Below are 26,577 nucleotides of genomic sequence, written 5' to 3'. Positions count from 1 at the left end.
TCTAAAGGATGGAAGGCTTAGTCACCTTGAAAAGATGCTGCCTTTTTTTCTTCGTAAGCCTTCAAATACTTTAAGAAAAAAGCCAGTAAAATATCAGTTAAATGTATTTATGGCTTTAAAAATATTGTAACAGTGTCTGAATCAAACTTTAGTAAAATCTCTTTGGGTTATATCTGAGAAGCTTTTATTGAAGACTTTGAACAAAATTGTGTTTTTGACAGTTTTAAATTATAGGCTAACTAGCCTGGGAAAAAAGGATAGTGTCTCTCTGTTCTTTCATAGGAAATGTTGAATCAGACCCCTACTGGGAAAAGAAATTTAATGCATATCTCACTATCTTACTGTCCATGAATATAATAGAAATGAATTCAAAATGCAGTTTTATTTTTGCAAATGGGATGAGTCGATAGATGCACCTCATATTTTTGAACACCTAGGGTTCAACAAATTTACTGGTGGTGCTCTTGCATTTTAACAAAATTTATTCTTCAGTAGAAGGGGGCAGAGAACACTAGATTCTTATTCAAGCATTCTATCGAGCTCTGCATTCATGGCTGTGTCTAAAGGGCATGTCAGCCTTTGATTCTCTCTGAGAGGTAATTATCCTTTTCCTGTCACGGAACAACAAATGATAGCTAACTACAGAGGCACATTTGCAGTAGTCACATTCATCAACTGCAGAAAAAAAAATTCAATTTAATTGTGCAACACAGCTGCACATGGGCTTTTGAGCATTTCTGTTGTTCTCCCTGTCTCGCTATTCCTCCCTCCAGATCTATTTTTTAAACTTTTTTTCTGGTTATTTTTTCCCCTTTTTGTCTCTTCTTCCATTTTTACTCTCTGTACTTTCTTGTTAAAGTAATTTTCCTTTGTGGCTCTCATTCTTTTTTCCCCATTGAAGGCTATGAATGTAGAAAATTATCACAATTACTCATATAATTGAGCCTCTTTGTAGCAAGTGCAACTCCAGTAGCCTTTCTCCATCATGAAAATGGTTTCATTATAGGGTTTTTCATATTCTCTGACACCATCTACACAGAGGAACAGGCGTGCAGATGAGATGTACTAGGAACAGGCTGGATCAGTAAGGTCACAGTAGGAATAATTAGCTCTGCTATGGAAAGAGCATCTAGGCCTTTTACTGCTACATAAATGTACTGTCCATGGCTTTTAGTCACAAAAAAAACTTACTAACAAATGGAGCTCCCGCCTACTACTTTGAAAAAAAGATTTGTATCAACACTACAATTTTCCATCATTAAGACTAATAACACAGAGCCTAGTATACATCAAGGGGAATAAAAAGAAAAATCTCACATTCAAGTGGCGGCTGGGTGCTGACCTTTGTTCCCTTTTTTTGTGTACGACTTAACTCTTTACAAAAAAGAGCCACACGCCACACCAACATGCAGGTGAACTCCAGCTAGTACTAGCAAAGCATAGCATTCAGTTGGAAAATCTGATAAATCTCCATGCAGGATAATGCATTTCATTACATATTCACTACATTAATTCTAGCTACATAAAAAAAAAAAAGAAGAAGAAGAAGAAGAAGAAGAGTAGAATTGAAAGTGACATTGGATTTTAGCTATCTGGATACAAGGTCAGTTTTCACAGACTATGAATTTGCATGTACAAGCTTTTTTGAAAACCAGATCAGTCCCAACAACTGCACTTAAAAAAACTATGTGGAAAATAACAGACAATGAACTTTTTACTTGTACCCTAATACATTTCATTATTTAGATGGTTTATGTCTGCCACTAGAAAGGAAACTGGCCCCGATTCTAACAAATGTTTGTTCTGATGTGTTAAAGCAGTGTTTCTGGACACCTATTATCTTGCCTTTTCTTATTCTGGCAAAATCTTAGGGGAATAAGTAAATAAACCATATTTACCTTTAAGCCAAAAGTACTTGAAATCATTATAGACCAAAGGTTTACAAACATCTTTCAACTCGGTCTTGTTTATTTTAAGATATTCACCATCTTTTGCATAGCCTATCTCTACTGATACACTAGGAAAAGAACAAACAACTTGTATTAGTATTATGTTATCAAAAACCTTGAGATCTTTACAGGAAATTTTGGAATTCTCCTCTGAAACCTAAAGAAGATAATGTCTCTGAAGAAGTATCAGCAAAAATGTTTTAATGGAAAGAATTCTCTCTGGGCCCTTTTGCTTTGTGAGGAATGCCTAGTAATCTTTAGGTCATAGTGTTATTAGACTCACTGAACCTCCATTTGCTTTAAAATATTTCTAAATCTGTATTTTTATAATTATCTCTAGATTATACAATCTGTACATATGAGTATATTGTGAATGTGTAGATTCATGCATCATAAATATGTGACAGTTCAATCAAAAATAATTTAAACTTATAAATGTCATGATGAAAGTATCAATAAATGGTTTTTAATGTTTAATTCATAACTATATGTTTTGATATTAATTTGGAACAATATGAAGCAGATTTTTAAAAAATAATCTCTTTCTATTAGATTACACACATTTAAACAATAAGTGGCTCAGGCAAAATAAGTCATTTTAATGTCATCTGTGATGGATTTTTCTTGACAGCTACTGTAAATTACAATTATACTGCTTCTCTCTGCACATGAAAGTAAGCATTGCAATAAATTATCTTTTATTTCAATCCATCATGTCTGCTTTTCAGAAACAGAAAACCTCAAATAAAAGTTCAGCACTATTGTAAGAAAAATACAGTAATTTGTGATCTAGTTTGAAACAAAAAAAAATGTACTACTTTTTTGGAAAACAGTTGTTGGCTTTCAAAAATATTACTAATTGTACTTAAACATTCCTTTTCATTAGAAGGAATCCCTGGATTTGTGCATTCCTTCATTCATAAGTACTGCCTAAAATAAATATCTAGAAACAGTAAAGAAAAATTTCATAACATGAAATAGCGTGCCATTTGAGATCATTTATTTGAGATGTGACTATTTGGAGATTAGTGCTGTTTATAGGATTAATGTAAAATTGGCAATAATCTATTTTCATGTGCATTTTTATTTCTTTATAAGAGCCTGTACTTAAACATAGTACTCCTCTGCCCTCTTGGGGAATGTATTTTTAGTCAAAAAAAGTAGTTGAAAAGTATTAAAAAATTTAATTTACCCAGATGACATTTAAATTGAGTATAACTGCCTCATGAAAAGGAATTAAACTGAAGAAAATGGTCACAAGATGAAATTCCTTGCAAGAGATATCTTTTTCATGTATAAACTGTAACTGCACCGCAAATTGTAATAAGACAGTATAATAGGAAAGTAAGTTCATAAACAACCTTTATATATCCTCCTCTCCCTCCCCAAATATTCCATAAAAAAGGCCTCAAATCATCAGTGTGCTTGGGCTCATGAGTAGATATCATACTGTCTTAAAGGATTTTTAATTAGAGAAAATCAGAAGAGCTAACACCAGGAGAGTTCTTTTCAGTAGGTTTCAGCAGAGCGAAGACAGATTTTATCCGTGAAATGTTCAGGGCAAGAAAACTCTTGTGCACAGAAAAGGGTCATGGCCTGTGGTGACTGGTGTTTGGGAGTACTTGGGTGCTTCTGCCTGCCCTGCTGTTTCCATTTTCCCCAGCATGCCAGTCAAGGGGTGCAGACACACTCCAACTTCCCATGCCACAGTAAGGGTTACCAGTACTTTCTTTCATATTAGAGGAGTGAAATTTGCTACTACTGGTCACTTGGGTTATCTCTGTGAATTTGGATTTAAACCCTACAATGAGGTAAGTAATCTTGTGCTCCCCATTTATTCCAAAATAATAGAAAGGGAATGCTTTTAAACATTAATTAGGAATATTAATGAGATTCTATCTGACTTAGTTCCAGTAAGTACTAAAAACCATCTACCAATCCAAAAGGAAAATACTCTGAAAAGCAAACAGGAGTGTATACTCAGCTCCTGGGAGTCAGGCATTAAGATGTACTCAAGCAGGCAACCGGGGGAAATTTGGCCTGTTCTTTTCCTCTTTCCACCTGGCTGTGAAATCCTCTAACCTTTGCATCCATGACACATAGATTCTATGATACTCCTGGAGCCAGAAGTTCCAGCAGGACCCAGGGAGTAAATTGTTATAAGAGAATGCTCTCAGATATCTTTAGCCACCTAGTAATTGCACAGCTTCTTTTATGCAGAGGAACGAGAGGTATGATGGGGGGAGGGACCCCAAGTGTTTTTTCAGAGTGGGCTTTCTTCCTCTCCTCTCATCGGAAATTAAAATGAAGATTGCCATTGTAACACACATTTAAGATGTAGCCGTGATGCCTGCCAATCAGCCGGATCCTTTAAAAAAAAAAAAAAAACCTAGATTTTTTTTTAAGAAGAGAAAATAGAATAGTTTATATTGAATGTTCTTAGAATCATTGAGGTTTGTTGGGATTGAACTAACATAATTTATAGGTTTTGGTAGAAACTGCTTATATAAAAAAATCTAGATTATTATGTCCTATTTAATCATCTTTCTTCCACCTGTATTCACTCTTCATCCTCAGTTTTTATTCACAAACTGTGTGGCACAAATAAAAACACCTTGGGAAACACCAAATAGAATTACTTGCCCACCAAAGATCCACAGAAATAACCATAAAGTACAACATAAGAGATAAAAACCTTGACTTACCATTCCTGTCCTCAACATATGCATTGCTTACCTATTTCTGCACTAACAGTTATATCAAAATTAAATCTGAATAAGAGGTTGCCCATCTGCTGGTTATAGTGACATCCTGGTCTAAGTGAAGCTATCTTACAAGTCTGGGGATGGTTAAAATTATTTAAAAAAACATATAGACATGAATGACCATAAAGATGCTGGCTGAAAGCCTTTGGGTTCATGTTAAACTAAGAGTCAGTTTGAGACTCTAGTTTGAGATCTAGAAACTTAGTTCTGTTAATAGTTGAAATAGTAGTCCTGTAAATCCCAATCTATTGTTAGGGTTAGGGGTGTTGTGCCCTTTGTCCACCTGAAAATATAAGTTCTTAATAGTATATATGTTCTTGTTTGTCTGATGCTCCCCAAAATAAACATGTTCAGCTGATTTCAAGGACTACTTTTCAATCTTGTAGATAAAGATTTTAGAGTTGGATTCTGTGCTTGGTTTCAGATGGAACGTAAAACATTTGCTTGTAACTAATGTAGTGCATGCAATGTACTTCATTACATACATGTAATGAAGTAACTAATGAAGCACTAAGAATTGGGAATCACAATACTAGCTTATCTTAAGCATCCTAGTGATCAAAAAGCATTCTTTATGAATTTTGTTAATGGTGCAGGTCTTGAATGGAACTCTCAAATGATCTCACAGTTTTGGAGTGTTTCAAGAATACTGACAAAGTAGATTGAGCTTTTCATGTGAGTGTGCCTGTTGGTAAAATGCATAACGCTTTGAAATAGAGCAGAAAAAGGGAACCATAGTAAGTCATATTTCTATATTGTAATTTGTTTTATTTTTGGTTCCCCAATCAGGAGTAATTTATAGTCTTTTTGTGAAATCTCAAAAAAACCAGGCAGGTTTTTATCACCTGCATTATATGCACATGTATCCTGGTTATGTATGGCAATCACTATGTGTGTATACATACTCATTTGTTGTCTAAAAGTGGCTTTGTTTTAATGCTATACAAAGGTAAATGACTCAAACGACTGTGTTAGATAGATATGTACCTTCTTTCTTCATATATCCAAAGAGAGTGGTTGCAAGCAACAGCAAAAATTAAAATTATTACAGCATAATGAAAATATATGAATATTATTATCTGACTCTAAATATTATTGACTTTTTCTTTTTCAGAGAATATTTTAACGTGACTTTGTTTTATCTTAGTATGCCTGAAAAACTTACCTAATTTAATTAAATATTTTTTGGTCACTTTTAAAGCCACATAACTAATCAGAATGGTTTGCAAGTCTGTCCACATTTTGTGGGACATGGAATAGGATCTTACTTTCATGGACATCCAGAAATTTGGCATCATGGTAAGAAAGTTCATTGGGAAGCTGTTTGTTGATCAGAGATCAGGATGTGGCAGCTTTGCCCCTGAACTCTTACTCTGACTTTGAATCTGCATTATCAACCTTGTGTTTGTGTGTGTGTTTGTGTGCGGTGGGCAGGGGAGGGGAGTCTGCTTAATTTTAACCGGGACATTACTGTGTTACTGGATTAGAGCCCAGCTGTTTCAATCCCAAAATAAGGTTTATTTTGTTTTCTGTCTTCTCCTGAAGGGTGTATGGCTGGAAGGCACAAGGGATATTTGTTTAGAAAGAGTTACTGAAAACAAAACGCCACTGCATCAGTGTCCCAGCAGCATGCACATATGACTGTTTTCTGTTTTTCTTTTTCTACCCCCTTTTCTAGCTGCTGACTGTTGTGGTTAAACTTCATTACATCCTACACAGCGTTGACAGCTGATGTATTTAGCAGCATGTACTCTTTAGAGATTTCTAGATTATGCCCACCCTTGTCTTCCTTCCCCAGAATCTTCTGTTTTTCACTGCCTGGGTGTGCACCCTATAGTGAGAAGACAGGTGTGGGCCCGCAGGGGTGGGAGGATTTGGGTTGAGGTAGGAGGCAGCTCAGTGGAGCACCCTCAAGGCAGGTCCACACCTGGACAGGGACCAAAGGAAAGTTGGTCCTGGGGCATTGACCTGTGCCCCTATGGACTTGGTTGGTCCATAGAAGGACTACTCTTTGGGACTCATGCCCTGGAGGATCGCTGGACACCCAGCAGGTCTGAACCCTCTTTGGACCAAAGAGCCCCCACCTAGGCAGCTCAGAAGAGGTTCAGGTGAGAGTGCAGAAAGAGCTTGTGAGCCTTGTGCCTTACCTGGTGCCAATGTCTGGAGTGAAACTATTTGAAGTCAGGCCCCTGCTCCCCACAACCTGCACCAAAGGAGGTTGCCGTCCTTTGCAACATTCCCCAGGACTTCTTTCTCTTTGAGGGAGGGGTGTGGGTGAGACCCAGGACCCAGTAGGCTGGGAGACCTAGTAGCCTGGGGGACAGAGAGGGGGGAGAGGAAGCCTGACATGTGTCTGAAACACCCAGTCTGCCCCTGCCAGGCCTTGGAAAACTCTTCTGGGGGAGTCTTGACCCAGAGCACAGATAATGCAAAGACTCAGGCCCAGTAGCCCCATGTTTAACTTCTGGTCACTATCCAGGACTCCAGAAATCTCCACCCTTCCTTCTCTAAAAGAAGAGAAATAAAACGACCAAGTTTTTTCAATGGGCCTGACCCCTGTAATCTGTTTTTTTCTGTCCTCCCCATTTCCTATTCTCACACCCCCTCTGATGTTTTTTGTTTTGCAGCAAATGACAATGATCTACCCATGGAGGAGGGCATGGCATTCACTATAGGTAAATGAAGCTCCTCTTCCAAGTGCGTAGCTCCTGGTGGAAGCTGCTGCCACTGGCCTAGGCCCGGCAGTCCGGTGAAGGACTAATAAAGCCAATCAGCGTAATGAAATAATTCAGATGCACTGGAAATCTGATTAAATAATATCCTCAAGCCCCATCTTCCTAAATCAGATACTTACCGACACATTTAGGAGAAGGCAGCCATCCAACCTCTAATCCTGTTACCAGCATAATGTGGTGTTGGGTTTTTTGTTTTGTTTTGTTTTGTTTTTTCATTAACACCCAGTAACTAGGCGCGATTATGTCCCTTGCTCCCTGTCAGCAAGTGGCATGTGCTCTCTGGTGGCCCGTTCCTGGCTGATCCTGTGATTGGTATCACCACCAAATTCCAGTCACCTAGGGCCGTAAAGGCATCATATTTCTGACTGTGGGACTTAATAGAGAAGCAATTAGAGTGACATAAGAAATTTGTTATTTGCTGATGAATGAATATTTTGAGCATGGTTTTAAAATTGAAATTTTTTAAAAAAATTCGTATTTATAAGAGGGACTGGTGTTTGGGTGGTTATTATCCACGGGGTCCTAATTAAGGCTTGATTAAAATGCCCTTCTTTCTCTAAAAAATTACGAACTAGGCAACTTCATACATTTTGAATGGCATAGTGTTTCCTCTTCCTACTGTTTAGTTTGTAGTATACTATGTAAGCAACATCAATTATCAACCCTTGCAAGATGACAACATGAGCCTGTGGGGGAAGCACTTGAGGGGAGGGAGGAGAAACTTCTATTTTTTAATAATCAGCCCGAAACAATGTTTAACAAGAATCTGATGAGGTCACTGCAGTAAATATTTTTCCTCTTACAGAGCCAATCATCACGGAGGGATCCCCTGAATTTAAAGTCCTGGAGGATGCATGGACTGTAGTCTCCCTAGACAATCAAAGGTGCTTTCTGCCCCGTTGCTTTTAAATTGCATGGGAAGGGAAGATTGGTCCGACGGCGCTCTTGCCGCCCGGGCGGAGCTTGCGTGCGCGTTCTGACGGCTGGGTGCTGTGTTACAGGTCGGCCCAGTTCGAGCACACGGTTCTCATCACGTCGAGGGGCGCGCAGATCCTGACCAAACTGCCCCATGAGGCCTGAGGAGCCGCCCGAAGGTCGCGGTGACCGGGTGCCTTTTTAAATAAATTGCTGAAATCTGGCTAGAGAACTTTTAGAAGAAACAGGGGAATGACCGGTCATGCGGTAACCTACGTGGCACCTAATAGCATCTTGGAAAGACCCGGGCGCGGGGGTGACTGGAGGGCAACTGGGAACTCGGATCTGAAGCCCTGCCGGGGTTGTGCGGCTATGGAAAAACAAATCCTGGCCCTGGACTCGGTTTCCCAGCGCGGTCAACGCATCTGGAGGGGACTGGAGGAAACCTCTTCGTCTGGAAGACGAGAGATTCCAAGAGAAGCACGGTTTTCTCTTTCCCTTGTCCTGACTGTTCCAGTAAAAAACCTCTTAAATCCATTGTGTCTGAGGTCCTTACCTCTCTGACAGTTACAGTGATCTTCGTGTCTGAATTTTGCACGTCTGCCGAAAAACCCCAACCTGTTGACTGGGATTTTAAAAAATCCGTTTTTCCCTCTTGTGTATCCCACATTGGCCGGCCCCAAGGATGCTCGCGGAAGCCAGTCCCCAACTCCAGCCCTTCCGTATCTTTCCCCTCCATCGCGGCTTTGCGATGAAAGATTAGCCTGCGAACAGAGGCATTGATTACAAACATGTCCTTGGCAGTGGACTCTGGGCCTGGCCATTCTTCGGGTTTCTGTCAATCCAGAAACGCGACTTTCCTGGACCACTGCTGCTCTTCCTCCCCTGCCCACATCCAGCCCTCCAAGGCCATCCCAGAGGTGAAGTTTGAGGCCCTGCCCCCAACCACCCCACACGCACGCACGCTAGACCGTTTGCTGCACTAGGAATTCGAGCTTGGGCCCCACTCGCCCAGTTGTGTACAGTGACTGGCTGGTGGGCGGTCAGGTCTCTAAAATGACCCCTCCCCACACTGGCCCACTTCGCATCGGGACCTGCGCTCGCACGCTGCAGGAGCCGCAAAGGTCAGCTGTTCTGGAAACTGAGAGGGTCCCAGAGAGAGGAGATACCGGCGCATTTGAGAGCAAGGGCCTACTTGGCTGGGACTGAAGCTTGCGAGTTGAACTCCAGTTCGGCCGGCAGCTCCATCCCGCTTCAGGAGCAGGAATCCAAGGACCCACGCTGTGTGTGCCAAGGGCCATTCCTCCCCGGAGCACCCTCCTTTCCCTTGCGCTTGCTCTCCAGTACCAGTTCCGCACCTGAGCTCAAGGGTAGGGAGGGGCCGGGCCTCTGGCAGTCCACGAAGGAAGCCGTCTGCCTCCGGTTATGATTTTAGGAACAAGTCCAATGAGGGTTTTCAAGCAGTTAATGGTTGTGCTAACTCTGGTTTCTACTGAAGCGGGTTTTGCAAAGCTGACATCCCTTAAAAATAGCTTGGGCTTTCGGAAGCGGCAAGGAAATGGCACCTGTAGTTGCCAGGACGGGTGGTCTCCTCGGCCAGGACTAAGAGCCAGCTCATCTTTGTAACACTCACAATACGGGAAACTGAGGACCAGCCGGCTCGGAAAAGTGATGAGTTCCAGCTTTTACCTAACACAGGGTTCTCCCCGTCGTCCCTCAACCCCTCCAGCTCAGCTTCTTTGTGTCCAGGGTTGTAGATTTTTGGATAGAGGTGTTTCTGATTCTAGTGAGTCTGAGAACTGGAAAAGACCAGGGAGTGGCTGACGATTTACAAGGTCCATAGAAAAACTTTTTATGTGGTCAGAAGTTGGCCAAGCAGAGGCCCACAGGCTGATGCTACTGCCCACCCCCCACCCCCCAAAGATCTGAATTCCCTAAAGTGCAAGCGGGTTCAGCTGGCCTTGGGAGATGTTTGCTGGAGAATGACTTCAGTTTTCTCCTAAGGCAATCAGATTGCAACCATTAGTATTGTATCTTATCTGCAAAGCAGTTTACTCCGAGGTTCCCCAAGGATACTTTTATTAGGACCACAGGACTTTACCAACCACTGAGGTAACACGCTGCTTGTGCAGCAATTATTTTGAGGTGGAGGTATTTATGGGACAAGTTTATAATTCCATTTATTAAAGGGACTAACCTTTAATGTGTGTGTGTATATATGTGTGTGTGTATGTGTGTACCAACACTCAGCAGCTCCATAAAGAACTCCCTTTTAACATGCTTTGAAGTTGAGATTAGGAAGTAGATTTAAAAATACCTCGTCCACGCCTTCTTGTCCCTTTTCCAGCTGAACTGGCCCAAAACCTCACCCAGAGCCACTGGGATTCCAGCCAAGAGTGGCTGTGGCTAACACCACCAGGACCTCCTGGTTCTGAGGTGACTCCAGTAGGTTCCATGAGGAATCCGGGACCCTCAGGACAAATGGGAGGGTTTTGTTTTCTCTCAGAGTGAGGGCAGGCAACAATTTAAGCAAACCGGCATTCAGAACAGGTGTCACCTTAGCAGTAGAGAGTGGGAGGGATCCACTCCAAGCTCACAAAGTGCGGCTAAGATCCCACATTGAGAAACCAGCTACTGCCAGCGGCTCGGCATGAGAGGGCCCCTGCTCAGTGCTCCTCCCTAAACCTGCTTTTCTGGGCTAAGAAATAATTCCGGAGTGTAGCCATCTCTTGCTCACACACAATCCGCTTCTAAATTAAACAAGGCTCTGAAACAGTATCCCGAGGGGCGCATGCCGGACTTTTGTTCCAAGAAGGCAACCAGGTCCCCTGTGCTGCTGCAAAAGTCTTTGATCCCTCTCCAGCTGTGGACACAGAGCACCCAAGAGACTGTCGCGAAGTGCGGCCGTCTCTCCCCTTCCCCCCTCCTTGCAAGTCTCTGGAATACACTGTCCCTAGGCAGCCCGGCCGTCGGGTTTCCTCATGCCTTGCCCTGAGCTCCCGGAATTACCAATTCCACTTTCCCCGGTCCCAACCCCGACCCCGCGCCCGCCGCGGCGATCACTTACGTGGGCAAGGCCCTCAGGGCACGCGCAAGAGACCCGGGGCCCGGGCAGTATCCAAGCGACTGTGCTAGGCACACGGCATGGCACTCCGCACCCTAAAACAGGCACTAGTAAGGAGCAATTAAAAGCACAAGTGCGACACAGAAATCAGGACGAGCCGAGCGGCTCCAGGAGTTGCCTGGTGGCGGAATCATTAGCTGGCTGTTGCTACAAAGCCTCACCGTGTGGTTCGGTGATTAAGAAAAAAAAAATCTTTTAAACGTTGGCAAACCCGTTATTGGTTTGGCCTATTGGGTTTTTTTTTTTTTCTTTTGTTTTTCTTTTTGCTCCAACCACGCTGCCTGAAATATTTCTGCCCCCAGCACTGTGCCCTTAAACCAAAGGAGAGGAATTCTGCGGGCAGCAGCAGCTGGTACAGAAGTTAAAAAAAAAAGAGAAACCCCCTCTACTAACATCTATAACGACAGCACCGATGTAATTTGTTTTGAATGTTCATTTTTATTGGTGTTCCCTCTGCCAAAATGCGCTTGATTACAGAGGTTTGTCCTGTGATCATTGCACACTCCAGACAGGGGAAGGTGCAGCGATGAAGGTTCAGCTCAGGCCAGATCAAATCCCGAGCTGTTTAACGCTGAAAGGCTGCATGTTGCTATTAGTGTTAAATATATGGCTAATTATGCGTATGAAAATTAAACATCAGTGTTATGCTAATGGGGCGCCTTCAGCTGCGGATCTGAGCACTTGAGACTACCATTTAATCAAATGAATCAGTAACTAATACATCTGCACGTGTGAACTTTCACAAGATCATTTTCCCGTTCCCGTCACACCGCTAAATTATGAAAGAAATAATTATCAACACTTTCTAATTACCTAACAAAGTAATTTGGGATTCACCGTGGGACTGGCGGGTTGGGGAACCAACATCCACTTACAGCCAGGGTGGTGTGTGCCACACCGCGAGGGGGTGGCTGTATTGGTAGTAGTGGCGATGGGTTGGGGGCTTTTGTGCAGTTTTTCGTACCTAGCACCTCAGAAGACAGAGGGAGCAGCGGCAGCTCTTGCCTCCACTAGCCCTGCCCCCTAGGCCCGGTGGCGCGCGCTTTGGCCACTGGAGAAAGATACTGGGTGGCAACGCGAGAGGTATACACACAGATAGGGGAGCCTACTACAGGCCTGGGTTTGCTGCGGGTTTCGGTGTCCCCCAGGGACTCCTAAACTCTGGAAGTCTCGCTAGACCTCAGGAGGCCGGAAAATGATCACCTGGCGTCCGCGGCTTCAGCAGCTCTGAGCCCCTAGGCCCCCTGGGCTCCACGCTGAGCCGCGCTCTCGGGGCGAGTGAGCCCGGGGCTCTCCGCGCAAGGGAGTGGAGAAGGGAGGGGGAGGAGGAGGAAGGCTGGGAGGGAAAGAGGATGTGTGTGTTGGGGGAGGGGGCGGCGCAGTCGCCTTTCCTGGGAGGAGAAGCGCGGGTTCCTGGCTCTCCACGCGCACTGCTTTAATCAGACCGTGCAGCCTCGAGCTGGAGTGGCCAGCTGGGCCTGAAGCAATGCGAGCGGACCCCAGGGAGCGACGGCGGCGGCGGCGCAGCGGCCGAGCGAGTGAGTTCGCAGGGAGGGCCCCTAAGCCCCGACTCCAGGGATGTGGCAGAGCGTACCCGGGCCGGGGAGGCGCGGCCGAATGGGCGCCGCGCTAGGCACAAGGCTCTTGGGAGGACCTCTGTCTGTTGGCCGCCTCGGGCGCCCCCCAGTGCGCGACTCTGCGCTCCAGAGGCAGAGGTCAGCCTCCTCCCCAGCAGCCCTAGCTCTGCGCCGGACTGAGTGGCAGCGACGAGAAGCGGTCCAGGGTGTCTGGCGTTAGGGACGGCTGAAGGGTGGGGACAGTGGCAGGGGGGCGGCGGCGCCCAGCCGCTGGTTGGTTCCTGGGGAGGAAGGCGCGCGAGGGAGGCGGGAGGCAGATGAGCCGCGGGCCGCAGCGGTCCCGGCGCAGACGCCGGAGCCCATTGTGCTTCCTGCCCGGCGCGCTCTGTTGCAGAGCAGCCCCGGCCGGGAAGTGTGGATGCGACTCTCCCGAGGCCGGGCCGCCTCGCCCGCTCTAGTCCAGCGGAGCCCGAGCGCCTCGGACCAATCCCCAGTGATTATGCAAGACAGCGGACCAATCAGCTCCGCCAGCTCATGAATATTTATGACCTTGGCTGAGTCAAAGCTTTGAACCGAGTTTGGGGAGCTCAGCAGCATCATGCTTAGACTTTTCAAAGAGACAAACTCCATTTTCTTATGAATGGAAAGTGAAAACCCCTGTTCCGCTTAAATTGGGTTCCTTCCTGTCCTGAGAAACATAGAGACCCCCAAAAGGGAAGCAGAGGAGAGAAAGTCCCACACCCAGACCCCGCGAGAAGAGATGACCATGACCACCATGCCAGAAAGTCTCAACAGCCCCGTGTCGGGCAAGGCGGTGTTTATGGAGTTTGGGCCGCCCAACCAGCAAATGTCTCCTTCTCCCATGTCCCACGGGCACTACTCCATGCACTGTTTACACTCGGCGGGCCATTCGCAGCCCGACGGCGCCTACAGCTCAGCCTCGTCCTTCTCCCGACCGCTGGGCTACCCCTACGTCAACTCGGTCAGCAGCCACGCTTCCAGCCCCTACATCAGTTCGGTGCAGTCCTACCCGGGCAGCGCCAGCCTCGCCCAGAGCCGCCTGGAGGACCCAGGTACGTGCGCTTGCCAGGGAGAGGGAGAGGAGGAGGTACAAGGGAGAGAGGGAAAGAAGGAGCGGGGGAGAAGAGGAGAGGGAGAGAGAAAGAGAACAGAGGAGAGCGAGGTGGGGTGGGGGTGGGGAGGGCACGGGAGCAGTGGAGGTTTCGAATATCAATCTATAGATCCTTGTCACAGCAAATAAATTTTTTTAAAAATTCACTCAATTTGCAACTATCCAGCAAAGGATAAATCCCAGAGCGTCTCCTGGCACTGGCTGGGCCTCTGGGCGGCTCGGTGTGCAGAGCACACAATGCCCCGCTGGAAAACAGAAACCCACATGTGCACGTATTAGTCTCGGTAATTATTTATTGCGTAGTGCTATAAACAATGTATGCAATTAAGGGTAATTAAACCTCAACTACCGCCTGCAAAAATAGCAAACTTTCCCTGCAAAGGCAGGGGCTGCGCTTCTGGGAACGGCTCTATCCCCCCTGCAGTGGCCCGGGACAGGCCCTCGGATTTTGGGGGACCCTTCCCTGGCTTTCAGAGTTTCTTGAACGTTCTCTCCCTGGTCCTGCCTCCGCCACCCTTCGGTAGCCACTTGCTCTCGGCTGTTCGCACTAAAGGCGGCCCCTCGTATTAACAACGGGCCCTGCTTCTGCTGTCCCTCCAGGGGCGGACTCGGAGAAGAGCACGGTGGTGGAAGGCGGTGAAGTGCGCTTCAATGGCAAGGGAAAAAAGATCCGTAAACCCAGGACGATTTATTCCAGCTTGCAGTTGCAGGCTTTGAACCGGAGGTTCCAGCAAACTCAGTACCTAGCTCTGCCGGAGAGGGCGGAGCTCGCGGCCTCTTTGGGACTCACACAGACTCAGGTACCTCGCCGCTGCCGCTCCGTTCCGCCACGCAGGCTTTCCGCGGCCTGCCTGCGCCCCGGTCTTCATTTCTTGCTCGCTGTGCCTCACGGTCGGGGTGTCACTGTGTGTGTGTGTGTTTGTGTTCACCCCTGGCTCTCAGCGTGTCTCCTTCCTCCCTCATCCTCCGCCCTAGCTCTGTCGCTGCTCTCGGTATCCCGAGCTGCCCGCAGCCCGGCCCTCTGTCCCCGGACAATCTGATTAGGGCGCAGGAAGGAATTCCCTAGACGTTTTGTTTGGGAACTCTGAGGTCACACGTGCCTAAACAACTGGAACAATAGACTCGGGGCTTAATCCCTCCCTTGCCTTTAAATTGTGTGACTAATCACTCGGGGCCTGGGTCTGCGCCTCGGCCTCCCTCCTCCTCCTCCTTCTCACAGGTTGGGGGTGGGGGGAGAACCTTTCCTCCGCCCTCTCACCTCTCAAGTCCCAGATCTTAGAGGAGAAACGGGACCGACCTTCCCGGCTTTCTCTAAGACTCCGGGGAGCCCGTGAGCGTTCTGACGGCGGCGGGCGCGGGCTTCCAACGTCCGGTCCGGGATTTGGAGCAGAGCTGGAGAAAGCAAACAGACCGTAGGGCAAGAAAGGTTTTGAATCCAAAGAAAAGTTCCCCAAAACCTTGAGGCCTCCTTAGTCCGTCCCAACTCAAGGGCAGAAAGGATGTCGCATAGAAAAGTTGGGTCGCATTGCAAATAAATTTCCTCCACTCCTTCCTAGGTTTTCGATTCTTTTATTGATGTTGATATTGGAATTGCGGGCTCGGTGTTGTGCAGGCGCTGTATCTTCCGCAGGCGGTAGCCACGGTCGGACTGAGCCCCTGGCAGGCTAAGGCCTGGATCCCAGTTCGCCCCTCACCACAACTCCTCCCTGGCTCTCTGAGAGCTGCCCCCATGGGCTGACGGCGGAGGGCGGTTAGGCCTTCGAGGCTTTGGCTCTTATGGGGGAAGGGAGAAAGGAGGGATGTCTCTGCTTCTCTGGCAGAGGGCTGCCAGCTGGCGCAGGGTTGGGAGGTCCTATCTCTGCTGTTCTGCGGTCCCTTTTTTCCTCCCTGTGACCTAGGTAGGCTCAGTGGTCCCAGCCTGAGTCACGTTGTTGTCCGCTCTTGCAGGTCAAGATCTGGTTCCAAAACAAGCGATCCAAGTTCAAGAAGCTGATGAAGCAGGGTGGGGCGGCTCTAGAGGGTAGCGCGTTGGCCAACGGCCGGGCCCTGTCTGCTGGCTCCCCACCCGTGCCGCCCGGCTGGAACCCTAACTCTTCATCCGGGAAGGGCTCAGGCGGAAACGCGGGCTCCTATATCCCCAGCTACACATCGTGGTACCCTTCAGCGCACCAAGAAGCTATGCAGCAACCCCAACTTATGTGAGGTTGCCCGCCCGCCTCCTCCTTGTCTCCCCGGCCCAGGTCCCTCCCGCCTCCAGGTCCATCCACCCCGTCAGGAAAAGAAGGACCCAGAGGGAAGAAGAAGGAACAGTGGAAGCAGGACGAGCTCCATCTCCTCAGAGCCCCGCGAGGTCCGGCCCAGCAACTTCCCGGCGCCCGCGCTCTGGCCTGAACCCTGGCCTGGGCCGAGCAGTAGCAGCAGAGAGTGGCCTCGGAGGGAAGGCACTGCCACCTGAGACAGGCCAAGCAACAAGATAAACCCGGCTCCACCCGACCCACCGACCTTCAGCTTTGTGGGACTATCAGGAAAAAAAAAAACAAAACAAAAACAAAATGTAGAAAAAGCAAAAGCTCTTTTCTGTCCTGTCAGTCTCCTGTCTCCTTTTGCTCTGTGCGCTGATAAAGTCAAGGTCCTCATCCGTCCGCTGTCCTCATTCTGCGGCCTCTGCAAAAAGCCACCAGGTCTGAGAGGCCCGGGTCCTGCCCGGCTGACCATCTCCGGATCCTGGGACGCTGCCTGATCATCTGTGTAGCTGGTGTGGGAATCTGGGGGCATTGAAGGGAGGGGGTTTTATTTATTGAGAAATGGACTTCGCCTGAGGCTGTTTGCCAATTCGAGGTTCTGCTGGGCGCAAGAAACTCACTGTTCAAACGCACTGTTTACTTTAAACGCACGGGGAGAAACGAATAAGGAGGACGTGGTGATTTTTAATTTATACAGTAACTTTTGTACTTCTCTGGCGTGGAGAGTTTGGAGCCGAACGATTTGCATTTTTTACATGTCCGACATTATTTAATAAATACTTTTTAAAAGAAAAGAAAGATAAATGAAGTCAACACGATTTTCTCATCTGGGGAGGAACTCTTGGTTGCTTCGCCTGGACAAGATGGAAAACACTGGTTTCCTCCTTGGGTAGAAAGAGGGAGCGAGGACAAATGGGGAGTAGAGAGAAAACAGGCGAGAACAAGCACCCTAATTCCAGTGGGCTTTACAATAAGACAAAATCAGCTTTACAACAATCCCTAGAGGCTCAACCACAGAATGCCAGTCACCACCCTGAACGCACAATCTTCAGTGCAGGCTCTAATTACTGTACATATTATTGTTATTATTATTATTATTATTATTGTTCTGTAAACATGTTGCACAAGCTTAGCCTTTTTGCGTTCTGTTGTGTGTGGCTGTAAAACCCCATGCTTTGTGAAATGAGAATCTTGACATTTTACTTGTGAAATTTGGAAAATGTGATCAATTAAAATCAACTGTGTTTTGTGTTCTCTATGTCAAAGTTTAGTTTTATATTGAGAATGTTAACTTATTGCTTTGTATCTTGGGAAAAAAACCTTTGTAAATAAGTTATAAAGTTTCTTTGAGACAGTAAAATTATGATTTCTTGAAAGAACTGCTCTCTCTTGTGCTGTGTGAGGGTGTGCCAGGGGGCCAGGCCAGGTTCCCACCTCTGGAGATAGTTCATACAGGGTCAGCGACTTATCAACTTATCGGTGATAGAATGGGGGCCCTGTACTCCAGAAACACCAGGATATCGTCAGAGGCCTGTGGGGTGCCCCATTGGACCTTTTCTTTTTGCCTTGCTCCCTGGACCCTCAAGGTGTCTGATTCCTACCTGAATTGGAGGGGTAAGGAGAGAATCCCTGGCGAGGGTTCCCCGGGAAGGGGGCTCAGGAACAGGTGCATCAGGGCAGAGCTGACGCTCAGGAACCAAAAGGATGTTGAAGACCGGCTGAGAGGAGATGAAGTCAGAGTTCAAAGTCAGCCGGCCAGGACGATTTCAGTTTTTTCCACACCCAGCCAGCTCTTGGGAGGCCGGGATGTCGGGAGGCTGAGAGGCCTGGAAGCAGAGACACTGCTTTGCCTCTAGTCTTTCTCCAGATCTGGCCTCCCGGCTTTTGCATGCCCGGAGGCGCTGGATTCCATCGCGGAAAAGACGCAGCCAGACGCCAGGCAGGGGCCGGAAAGACACGTCTGTCAGACTGCCCCTCTATCAATCAGTGCGCTCCAGGGGACAGGGCACAGTTCCAGGGAGCCACCCTGGGAGCTCCACAGTGAGAAAGGCAGGTTCCTGTCTAATGATTCGGGGTCTTTCTCTGCACCTCACAGGAATGGAGGTGGTAAGGAAAAGGTGGCTGACTCTTTGGAACCCCAAAATCTGACCAAAGTCAAGCACGCCACTCCCACCTCATCCCAGTCCGAAAGTCCCAAGGCCAGGCCCTTGGGGGAGCACCTCTAGTGAAGCATTTGCTCAGATTAGTTCCCTCCAGAGGAACACGGGCTCCAAGGGACTAGAACCAGATTGGTTCTCTTCTCGTGGCCCTGCGTCCCAGCCCAACCCCAACCCCAGATCCCGCAGCCGAGCCGAGGCAGTCCCAGAGAGCTGCGGGCCCAGACGGGCTGCCAAACGCTATTCCTGCTTCTCCCGCACTCGCCTTCCAGCGCTCCTGCCCGCGGGAGCTGGCCCTCCACCTTTGGGGGCCCCTTTCAGGCGCACGGTGGGGAGCAGAGCCCGGAAGGCAGTGATCTGTGTTGTGACAAGCACCCATTTTTCAATTGGTGCTGGTGAAAGATCAGATGCGCCAGGTTCTTCCGACGCCCTTTGTGAAGGGGAGGAGGAAGTGGCGGGGCTGCTGGGAGTGGGGGGAGGCGGTATGATAGAAGCAGGGAAAGTCGGGGGCGGGGGGATGATGCTGAGGACCTCCAAGCCCCTTCCAGGCCTGAGATTAGGACTTTTCTCCGCAGCACCTAGAAGCACCAGCGTTAATGGGAGAAAGCAGACCTTGGAGACCGGGATGTGGGCAGTCAGATGGGCCTCAAAGTTGAGGAAAGAACCAATTTCCCAACTCCGGCGCGGGGTAGGGGGTCTTCCTAGGTTCAATTTCCCCTGGGAGATGTGACTTTGCTAGTGCGAAGATTTCTGTCCCGCATCTGACTCAGGTCCCCTAGAAGACAGCTAGGGCCCAACGCCTCAAGTTACAGGCAGAATCTGTTTGGTCAAGCGGATTGTAATACTTTGAGATATTAGCTTATACTAATTTAATAATCTCTTGCTAACAGTTCAAATAGAGAAATTATTAGTTTTAGCTAAACGAAAACGGTCTTTAGTTAGGCTCTATTATAATTATAAGCGGTTGTACTTTTTAAAAATGTTAATCTCAATATAGGCCTAATTAATGCTGCCTTGTTACTGACAAGTAGTTCATCAAATATCTGATTCAAAGATTTTCATAATGAGTATATTAATTAAACTATGAATAATCTAAAGGTGGTTATATTTAAACAATGCCTCATTATAATGATTAAATACTGATTTCGAATATTATGTCTTAACAATTGTCACTTAGAAAACACAACCTTTCCTTATGTATGAGTCTGTAATGGCAAAACGCAATTTTGGGATTTTTTTCCCTTGTTCAAAAAATGTGAACCTCATTTTAAAACACTTCTGAAATAGGTTACACACAGCTTAATGATTATCAAAATGACTCTTTTCTGCAAAAAAAGACCCCAAAGTGCGCGTACAGCTGCAAACCCAAGAGGGTCAGCATCATTTCACTGTATTCTCTTCTTGATTACAAGCCGGGCCCATCAAACACAACATAATTACAGTAATTTCAGGTTTATTTATTCTAATGCAGTTTCCCCATCTCTCTGGTAATTATGAGCAATTTTTTCGCCCAGGGAATCTTTTTGCATTAACAAAAGAGATAACGCACTGAAAGCCAAATTTGCTGTGCATTGAGAAAAGGAAAAAAAAAAATCAAATAGGTGCGAGCTGCCATCTCTGCAATTCTGCGGTACCGGAGCCGGCAAATTGCTTGCAGGTGTATGGAGCAAGCTTGTCAATGGCCAGGCCTCCAAATTAGCAAATGCACAGCAGCAAAGTAATGAAGACAGACTTAGCAAAATTGCCAAACAACAGATATCCCTTTAATATCTTCTCTCACTCACACTAGCTCTAAAAGGGGTAGGGGTAGGGACAGAAGCAACAGTCCCCAGCCCCCTCCTCACTGCTCTTGGCTTTCATGAGCCCGGAGGGGCTGGGTAGCCTTGTGAGTGGTAATCTAATTGTGGGAGAACTCAGATCCTAAATCAAGGCACTATTTTACAAATATAAAACTGGAAACATTTATAGTTCACAGCTTTTCCTCACTGATCATTATGTTTTATTTTTATTTCTTTCTTCCGGAAATCTGCACCTGGGCTGGGTTAGATATAATAGCTCTTCAGCCTTCTTGATTCTGTACGAGTTTTTAGAGCCACAAGAAGTTTTAAGATTCCCCCATCTATATGCACAGAAGTGTGAATTTATTCATAGAGAGTCATCTGATGTAGAAACTAACTGAATCTTTCACCTTGAAGAAATTGTCAATTTCTGTCACCCAAGGAAAGGTAGGTCTGTGCGCTGGATGTGGAACATGAGATACTAGATCAAGAAAAATTGGGAGCAAACAAGCAACCCAGGCTTCCTAGCTTTAAATCTTTATCCTGGTATCCATCTCTTCCTTTCTGTATCTTTTATAAACTGATTTCAGAACTATCTGGTTTTCGTCATACCACCGCCTGGATTAAACACCTTTGAAATTATAGGCTAAAGCAAACTTTTCTGCTCTTCATCCCACATGGCCATAGGAACCTCCATCAAATGCAGTATAGAGGGCAAGGGTCCTTCCCTCCCATGCCTCAAAGAAATCCTCCTCCGGTCCCCAGCTCCACAACAAACCCCCAGCTCCAGCGTAGACAGACAAACGGCTGTAAAGATTGCCTTCCCCAGGCTCAAGAAACATGTCACCCCCACCCACCGCTTTCCTACCCCCTCCCTCATCCCTCAATCTTCGGGGATTAACACTTCCTGAAACATCAAGTGTTTTTATAAAAAGGAAAAAAATAATCCTGACATCGCTGACAAGAAGTTTTGATGGAAGAATTAGCTGGTGCATACATAATCACTCCCCCACCCTCCTACTCCCGGAGCGGGAGCCACGGCGGCGGGCGCAGCGCAGCCTTCCAACCCTCTGAAAAATGAAACCGGTTTCCACCCTTACCTTCTTCAGTGTCAATTTCAGATAATCTGGACACACACTCTTTGCTACATCAAATCAAAAGGGTCGAAGGTAGCTTTTGGCTGGGAGAATAACAGGAAAGAAAAATCAAAAAAGAAAAAAGGGAAAAAAAGGAAAAATAGAAAAATACAAAACCGACCAAACCAGAGTAAAACAAAACCAGAAAACCAAAAACAATCCCCCAGCCCCATCCTCCTATCTTGAGAGTAAAGAGTGGAAAGAGGTCCCCAGGACCAGGCGCCTCAGAGCGCCGCAGGCTTTTTGCAGCGCTGCGCTTGCAGAATAGGACTGAAATTTTCGGCTATATAGCCTCTGTCTTTATAGCTGATGAAAAAAATTGCAGATTATTAGCATAAATGTTTACTCTTCATTACGCTGATGACATTGTGCACTCGAGATCTTGGTAATCTTTGGGAAAATTATGAGTAATTTTTAAAAATTTTAAAGCAGCAGCAGTTACCATGCAATTCAGGCTAATTCTGCGTAGGCTCCGAACGGATATAATTATCGAGGAGTCAAGATGTTATGCTAAAAACTATGCATTGATATTCCCATTTATTATGTACATACAACTTTGACAATGTTGATGCTTGAAATAGCAGGAAATTGTCTTGCGCAAAAATTACAGTCCATATTAGGACATCTGAAATTGCGAAGAATTATATAGTAATTGCAGGCTTTCAGATGGGAGAGCCAGAATGCTCAAACTAGTGCAAATGTGGATAAAATTACAGATCAGAGCAAAAATTAGGGAAAAAGGGGGTCTGGGATTTTTCAGGTTGGCTATAGGATTCCGGAAGTGTCTAATGCCACATGATTGCTACAGCTTTAGGGGAGACATTCATGCCTCAAATAGAGCCTTGGCCAGGGTGGCTTTAATTGAATTTCTTGGGCTTTTTCTTTTAATAGGGGCGAATGAGGAAATTGGCCACCCAAGGCAAATTTTCGCTGTCCTCCCGTGAACGTGCGGATGAGAGAATCCCTTTCCTGTACCTGCTCTCCCCAGTTGAATGCCCGGGAGGCCCCGAGGGGCTCCCCACCCTAAAAGCAGCAACTGAGAAAGTGACTGAACCGGATCCCCCCTCCCGCCACCTCCTCTTTTCTTTTTCTTTCCCGTTTTCCCCTCCTCCTTCCTTCGGCCCCCTTCCCGGATTCTGGCAAACCCCTCCACAGGGCAGCCGGGCCGGGCCCCGGGATGGGCAGGCCGGCCCCAGGGGGCAGGGGGGCGGGATGATGGGGGAGCTGGCTGACTGTGCTGTCGGTGCCAGGCGGGGAGCATCTCGGGAGATGCCCAGGGCGGTTTTGGGAAGGTGGGAAGTGGAGGGTAGGAGCGGAGGGTCGGACTGGCCCGCCCCGCGACCGCCTAGGCTCTTCTTTTGTCTCTACCGCCCGGAGATAGCGTTCCCCCACCTCCCAGACATTCACTTCCCACTTGGGCGGCGCTTCTCTCGGGAACCGAGACACCCTGCGACTTTAAGAAGCCGAGGCCAGATCCGCAGAGGGAGGGGGCGGGGCGGGGGCTGCCCCCGGGGCGGGGAGCGCGGAGGCGCCTGGCGAGAGAAGCCGACTGGAGCGCGGCCACCGCTCAGAGTTGCCGTGACTCGGTCGGATTCTCCGGCCAGAAGTCCCCATTGTTCCGGGAGCGATTATTTCACCTCCCCGCTGTCCGAGACTCCTCGACAGCAATAGGGACGGAGAAGCGGCAGCCTGGGCAGCCTACCACGTTTGCTCCGTGCGGGCCCCAGTCTGCCCCCCGGGGTCACCGGAGCGCGCTCCAAGTCCAGTCCTTTCGCCCTCGCTTCTCGCCCCGAAGTTGTAATCCTCTGCCCAGCACCCCCGGCCTGCCTCTTGGGTCGGTTCTGCACCTTCTCCCACTCGGCACCCGACCCTCGGCCCGCATCTCCCTGCCAGGGACCCGACGCGACTGGGGACCCTCCCCAAAAAGGCCTCTCTCGGAGCGCTGCCACTCAGCCCGCAAACTGCCGGGACACTGCAGCTTGTGCGCTCTGGCCCCGGAGGACTAGTGGGAAAGCCGGAGCCGGAGCGGCCGAGGGAAGAAAGGTCTGTCTGGAGGCTGTCTGCGTTCTTGGCGTGAAGGCGCCGAGCTGCAACTCCAAGACCTGCCTGCACTTTCTTTTCCTGAAACACAGTCTCCCCGCCCCGCCCGGCCCCAGGCCCCAGGGCGGAATGTAACATCTTGTAATGTGGCAATCACTGCCAAAACCGTCCCCGCGAGGGGAACTCCCGCGGGGGAAGGGGGATCGGAGGGATGTGGGGCCTCTGCATCCGCCTTCACTGGTGTGTGTGGGGGCGGGGGTGGTGTGGGGTGGCTGCGGCGTGCCTGGCAGATCCTGGGTGGGAGGGAAGGGAAAGGTCGGCCTTGGGGAGGCTTCCCTGGGGCTGCTTTGGGTGTTAGGATCCTGCTAGAGGCCTCCAGTCCCCGCAGGACCTAGTGCCCTAGCGCCAAGGCTGCGAGTAACGCTGCCCCCAGGATAGCGCCCCATCCTACAGCTTCTAGGATTCCTGGACCCCAAAGTTGAATTCGAAGGGAAGGGACCTATCTGTCTTTTTGGAGGAGGAGAGGATCTGTAGCTTAATTCTCAAAGGAGTCTTCGACCCTAAACAGGTTAAAGCCACTGGTGGTCGCTGTTCCATGGAGGGAAAGAAGCTGGCTTGTGACTTTTGAGCGACCGCAGGGGACACCAGGAGTGAGGGAGTTGCACTCGAGTTTTACTGCCCGTAAGAACGACTTTTTGAGAGGGGACGGGGCGTCTTCCTCCCCGACATTGTTCTCTTGGGCGCAGGGGACCACTTCGGAGCTTCTCTTTCCACCCGCCTCTTCTGCCCCTTGTCTTCTACCACCGAACTGTTTGTAAACAAAGTTCCAGTCTTCCCCCGCTCTCTTCGCCTCCACCAAACCTGATATGTCTTCCGAATTCGCTTCATCAGTCTGGGATCGTTACACAGGGCGGATATTCACAATTTTCACAAGTGATCCTGAAAGAAGGCCTAGGGGAAGCCTCCTAAACGGTCCCACATTGCAGCAGGGCTGGTGAGGCCTGGGATCCATTCTCTCTCTTTTCTGCCCTTCCCATCTCGGAGTCTCAGGGCCGGCGGAGGGAATTCGGCGCACCCGGAGGGGGGTCTGCGCCCAGCAAAGCACCGCGCTGGGGCGAGGTGGCTGTGGGCAGAGCGTGCACGGGGGTTGGGGGGAGAAGGGGACTGAAGGGGCCGGGGGCGCAGGAGCACCTGGGCGGCAGGCAGTTGGCCCTGGAGCTCAGTGCCCGCGCTCTGTCTGAGTTGGGAGAGCCCTGCCAGAGGGTGGAGCGGAGAGGACCGTGCACCCCTCACTCTTCGGCTTCCCTCCCCCTGCTTCCCAGCGCTTGTCATATCCTGTCTCTGGCCTGATATTTCACGCGAGCAATTGGAAGGAGATTACAATGGAGATTTATGTGTGTTCTGAGCACTGCTAGTTTCCCAGTGTAGAGAGCCGAGATCGCTGCTTCCCATTTCCATTTTTCATTCGCGCTTTGGGGAGCTCAGTAGAGCACGGGGGGAGCGTGTCTGCGCGGCGGCGGGCTGATCACAGGACTCCGCGTCTCCGGGCGGGCCGGGAGACTGTGAGAAAGGCTTGCCAGCGCGTCGCCCCCGGCGGGGCTGGAGCCGGCCCCCGCCTCCAGGAGCCAGGCTTTGTTTCCTCCCTCGCCCACTCCTCCCCCTTTTCTCCCCCTCATTTCTGGGACCTGGGCGCGTCCTTGCAAACCCTTCTCTTTGCCCCTCTCCTCGTCTGCGGAAACACCTCTTCCTCTGGCCCCTTCACCCTCCTGCTCTCGGCTTCGCAGGCTCCCTGGGGAAAGGCTCATCGTGGCCCAGACCGACCCCTCCGTCGCTGGGTGCCGGGTTAGGTGACTCCGGCGAGTCTGTGGGGCCTTAGCCCACCCCGGAGCTGAGGGCGCCCGCCCTCCCGGCTCCCAGGCTTGGCTCAAGCCAAGGCCTGTTGCGTGATTCCAACTTGGGCTGACATTCCCTGCCCCGGGCGCTCCAGCGTAGGCCTCTTAATCATCTTGTCTGCTGCAGATCCTCGACACCAGCCAATTTACTGCCCGTCTCTCCCCGCTGGTTTCGGGAGGAGGGAGGGGAGTGCGCGCAAAGGAGGGGAGGGCACAGTTAACCTCAGGAGGAAGGCTGGCACCAGTTAGTGGCACTAAAAAAAAAAAAAAACCCACAGAATTTGGAGCTGGGGTAGGGGTGGTGGACAGGGATGGGGGTCTGCCAGGCAGCGGTTGCTTAGGGAAACCCAGGATCACAGGTCAGTGGGCTTCAACCCAGGCCTCCCTAGCCTGGGAAAACAATGCAAAAAATGCAATGGGACACTAGATTGTGTAGCCTCCCTGCTTTTTCCAAAGCCGCAACTCTCTGGACTGCACCATTGTAAACCAGACTCAGAGCAGGCCCAAAAGCAATCTGCCCAGAAAAGTCATGATTCTCCTCGGGATGATGCCACTGAGCCCAGAAAGTCACCTCCGCCCTGTGTCTGGTTTTGGCAGATAAGTTGAAGACACACAACACAGATGGCCTCATCCTAGAGGAGAGGAAGCCTGGACCTGGCAGGCGGGGCTCTGTGGCTGGTATCCAGCCCCTCTGCAGTAGCAGAGAGTCCCTTCAGAGGGCATGGCTGAGGTTCAAACCCCCAGGTAAGAAGGGGCTCTCCCAGCCCCAGGATGCTGCTCTTCCACACAAGGTGAGGTTGAAAAGCCTCTGGGTAACTGTGGGTTTCATACCCCTCTCTGGGGGCACTGTGATAAAACAGTAATACTAAATATTAAATAGATAAAAGTTAGTTGTTACCATGTGCCAGGCACTGTTACATTGTTGCCTCATTAAATGCTCACAACTCCAAGCTATAGCTGTTAATGTCTTACAGATCTGCAAACTGTAACACAGGATGGTTAAAATGGGTTCCCCAAGGTCACACAGTCAGTGATTGAAGCCAGGAAGCTTCTACCTGTGGGCCCTAGCACTTTCAGGGAAAGGGACTTTTAGTTCAGGCCTTCATTAACCACCAACCCCTGGCCTTTGTAGGGA

The 26,577-nt window shown here is 48.7% G+C and overlaps 3 protein-coding genes across 5 annotated transcripts in view; 2 read left to right on the top strand and 1 right to left on the bottom strand.

The window, feature by feature from the left end:
- Window positions 1–10,563, top strand: part of METAP1D (methionyl aminopeptidase type 1D, mitochondrial) — a 93,674-nt gene extending 83,111 nt beyond the window's left edge. For both annotated transcript variants that reach the window (XM_050751358.1, XM_050751357.1), the window contains 4 exons: window positions 5,916–6,013; window positions 7,342–7,389; window positions 8,255–8,333; window positions 8,451–10,563. In XM_050751358.1, the coding sequence (XP_050607315.1) occupies window positions 5,916–6,013; window positions 7,342–7,389; window positions 8,255–8,333; window positions 8,451–8,529 (304 nt within the window). In that variant the 3' untranslated portion in view covers window positions 8,530–10,563. The remainder of the gene's footprint in view (window positions 1–5,915; window positions 6,014–7,341; window positions 7,390–8,254; window positions 8,334–8,450) is intronic.
- SLC25A12 (solute carrier family 25 member 12) overlaps window positions 1–26,577 on the bottom strand; it is a 671,031-nt gene that overhangs the window by 311,615 nt on the left and 332,839 nt on the right. The gene's annotated exons all lie outside the window — the stretch shown is intronic.
- On the top strand, window positions 13,379–17,811 carry DLX1 (distal-less homeobox 1). 2 transcript variants are annotated; one of them, XM_050751363.1, is made up of 3 exons: window positions 13,379–14,138; window positions 14,798–14,997; window positions 16,145–17,811. In XM_050751363.1, exons 1-3 carry the CDS (start codon window positions 13,826–13,828, stop codon window positions 16,397–16,399), a joined length of 768 nt encoding a protein of 255 aa, XP_050607320.1. In that variant the 5' UTR covers window positions 13,379–13,825; the 3' UTR covers window positions 16,400–17,811. The 2 variants fall into 2 exon arrangements, with proteins under 2 accessions (XP_050607320.1, XP_050607321.1); XM_050751364.1 differs by lacking the exon at window positions 14,798–14,997 and having other exon boundaries at window positions 16,145–16,221.

The sequence above is a fragment of the Macaca thibetana genome, chromosome 12 (assembly GCF_024542745.1).
Source record: "Macaca thibetana thibetana isolate TM-01 chromosome 12, ASM2454274v1, whole genome shotgun sequence".
NCBI classification, from domain to species: Eukaryota; Metazoa; Chordata; class Mammalia; order Primates; family Cercopithecidae; genus Macaca; species Macaca thibetana.
Note: the sequence above shows the minus strand (reverse complement) of the source record. Positions and strands in the feature narration are given on the sequence as shown.

What these genes read in the sequence shown, in the direction of transcription:
- DLX1 (XM_050751363.1), top strand. Translation starts at nt 13,826, where the DNA reads ATGACCATGACCACCATGCCAGAAAGTCTCAACAGCCCCGTGTCGGGC. An exon ending in GAGCCGCCTGGAGGACCCAG is followed by an intron (nt 14,139 to 14,797) that starts GTACGTGCGCTT and finishes CTGTCCCTCCAG; the next exon opens with GGGCGGACTCGGAGAAGAGC. An exon ending in TGGGACTCACACAGACTCAG is followed by an intron (nt 14,998 to 16,144) that starts GTACCTCGCCGC and finishes CCGCTCTTGCAG; the next exon opens with GTCAAGATCTGGTTCCAAAA.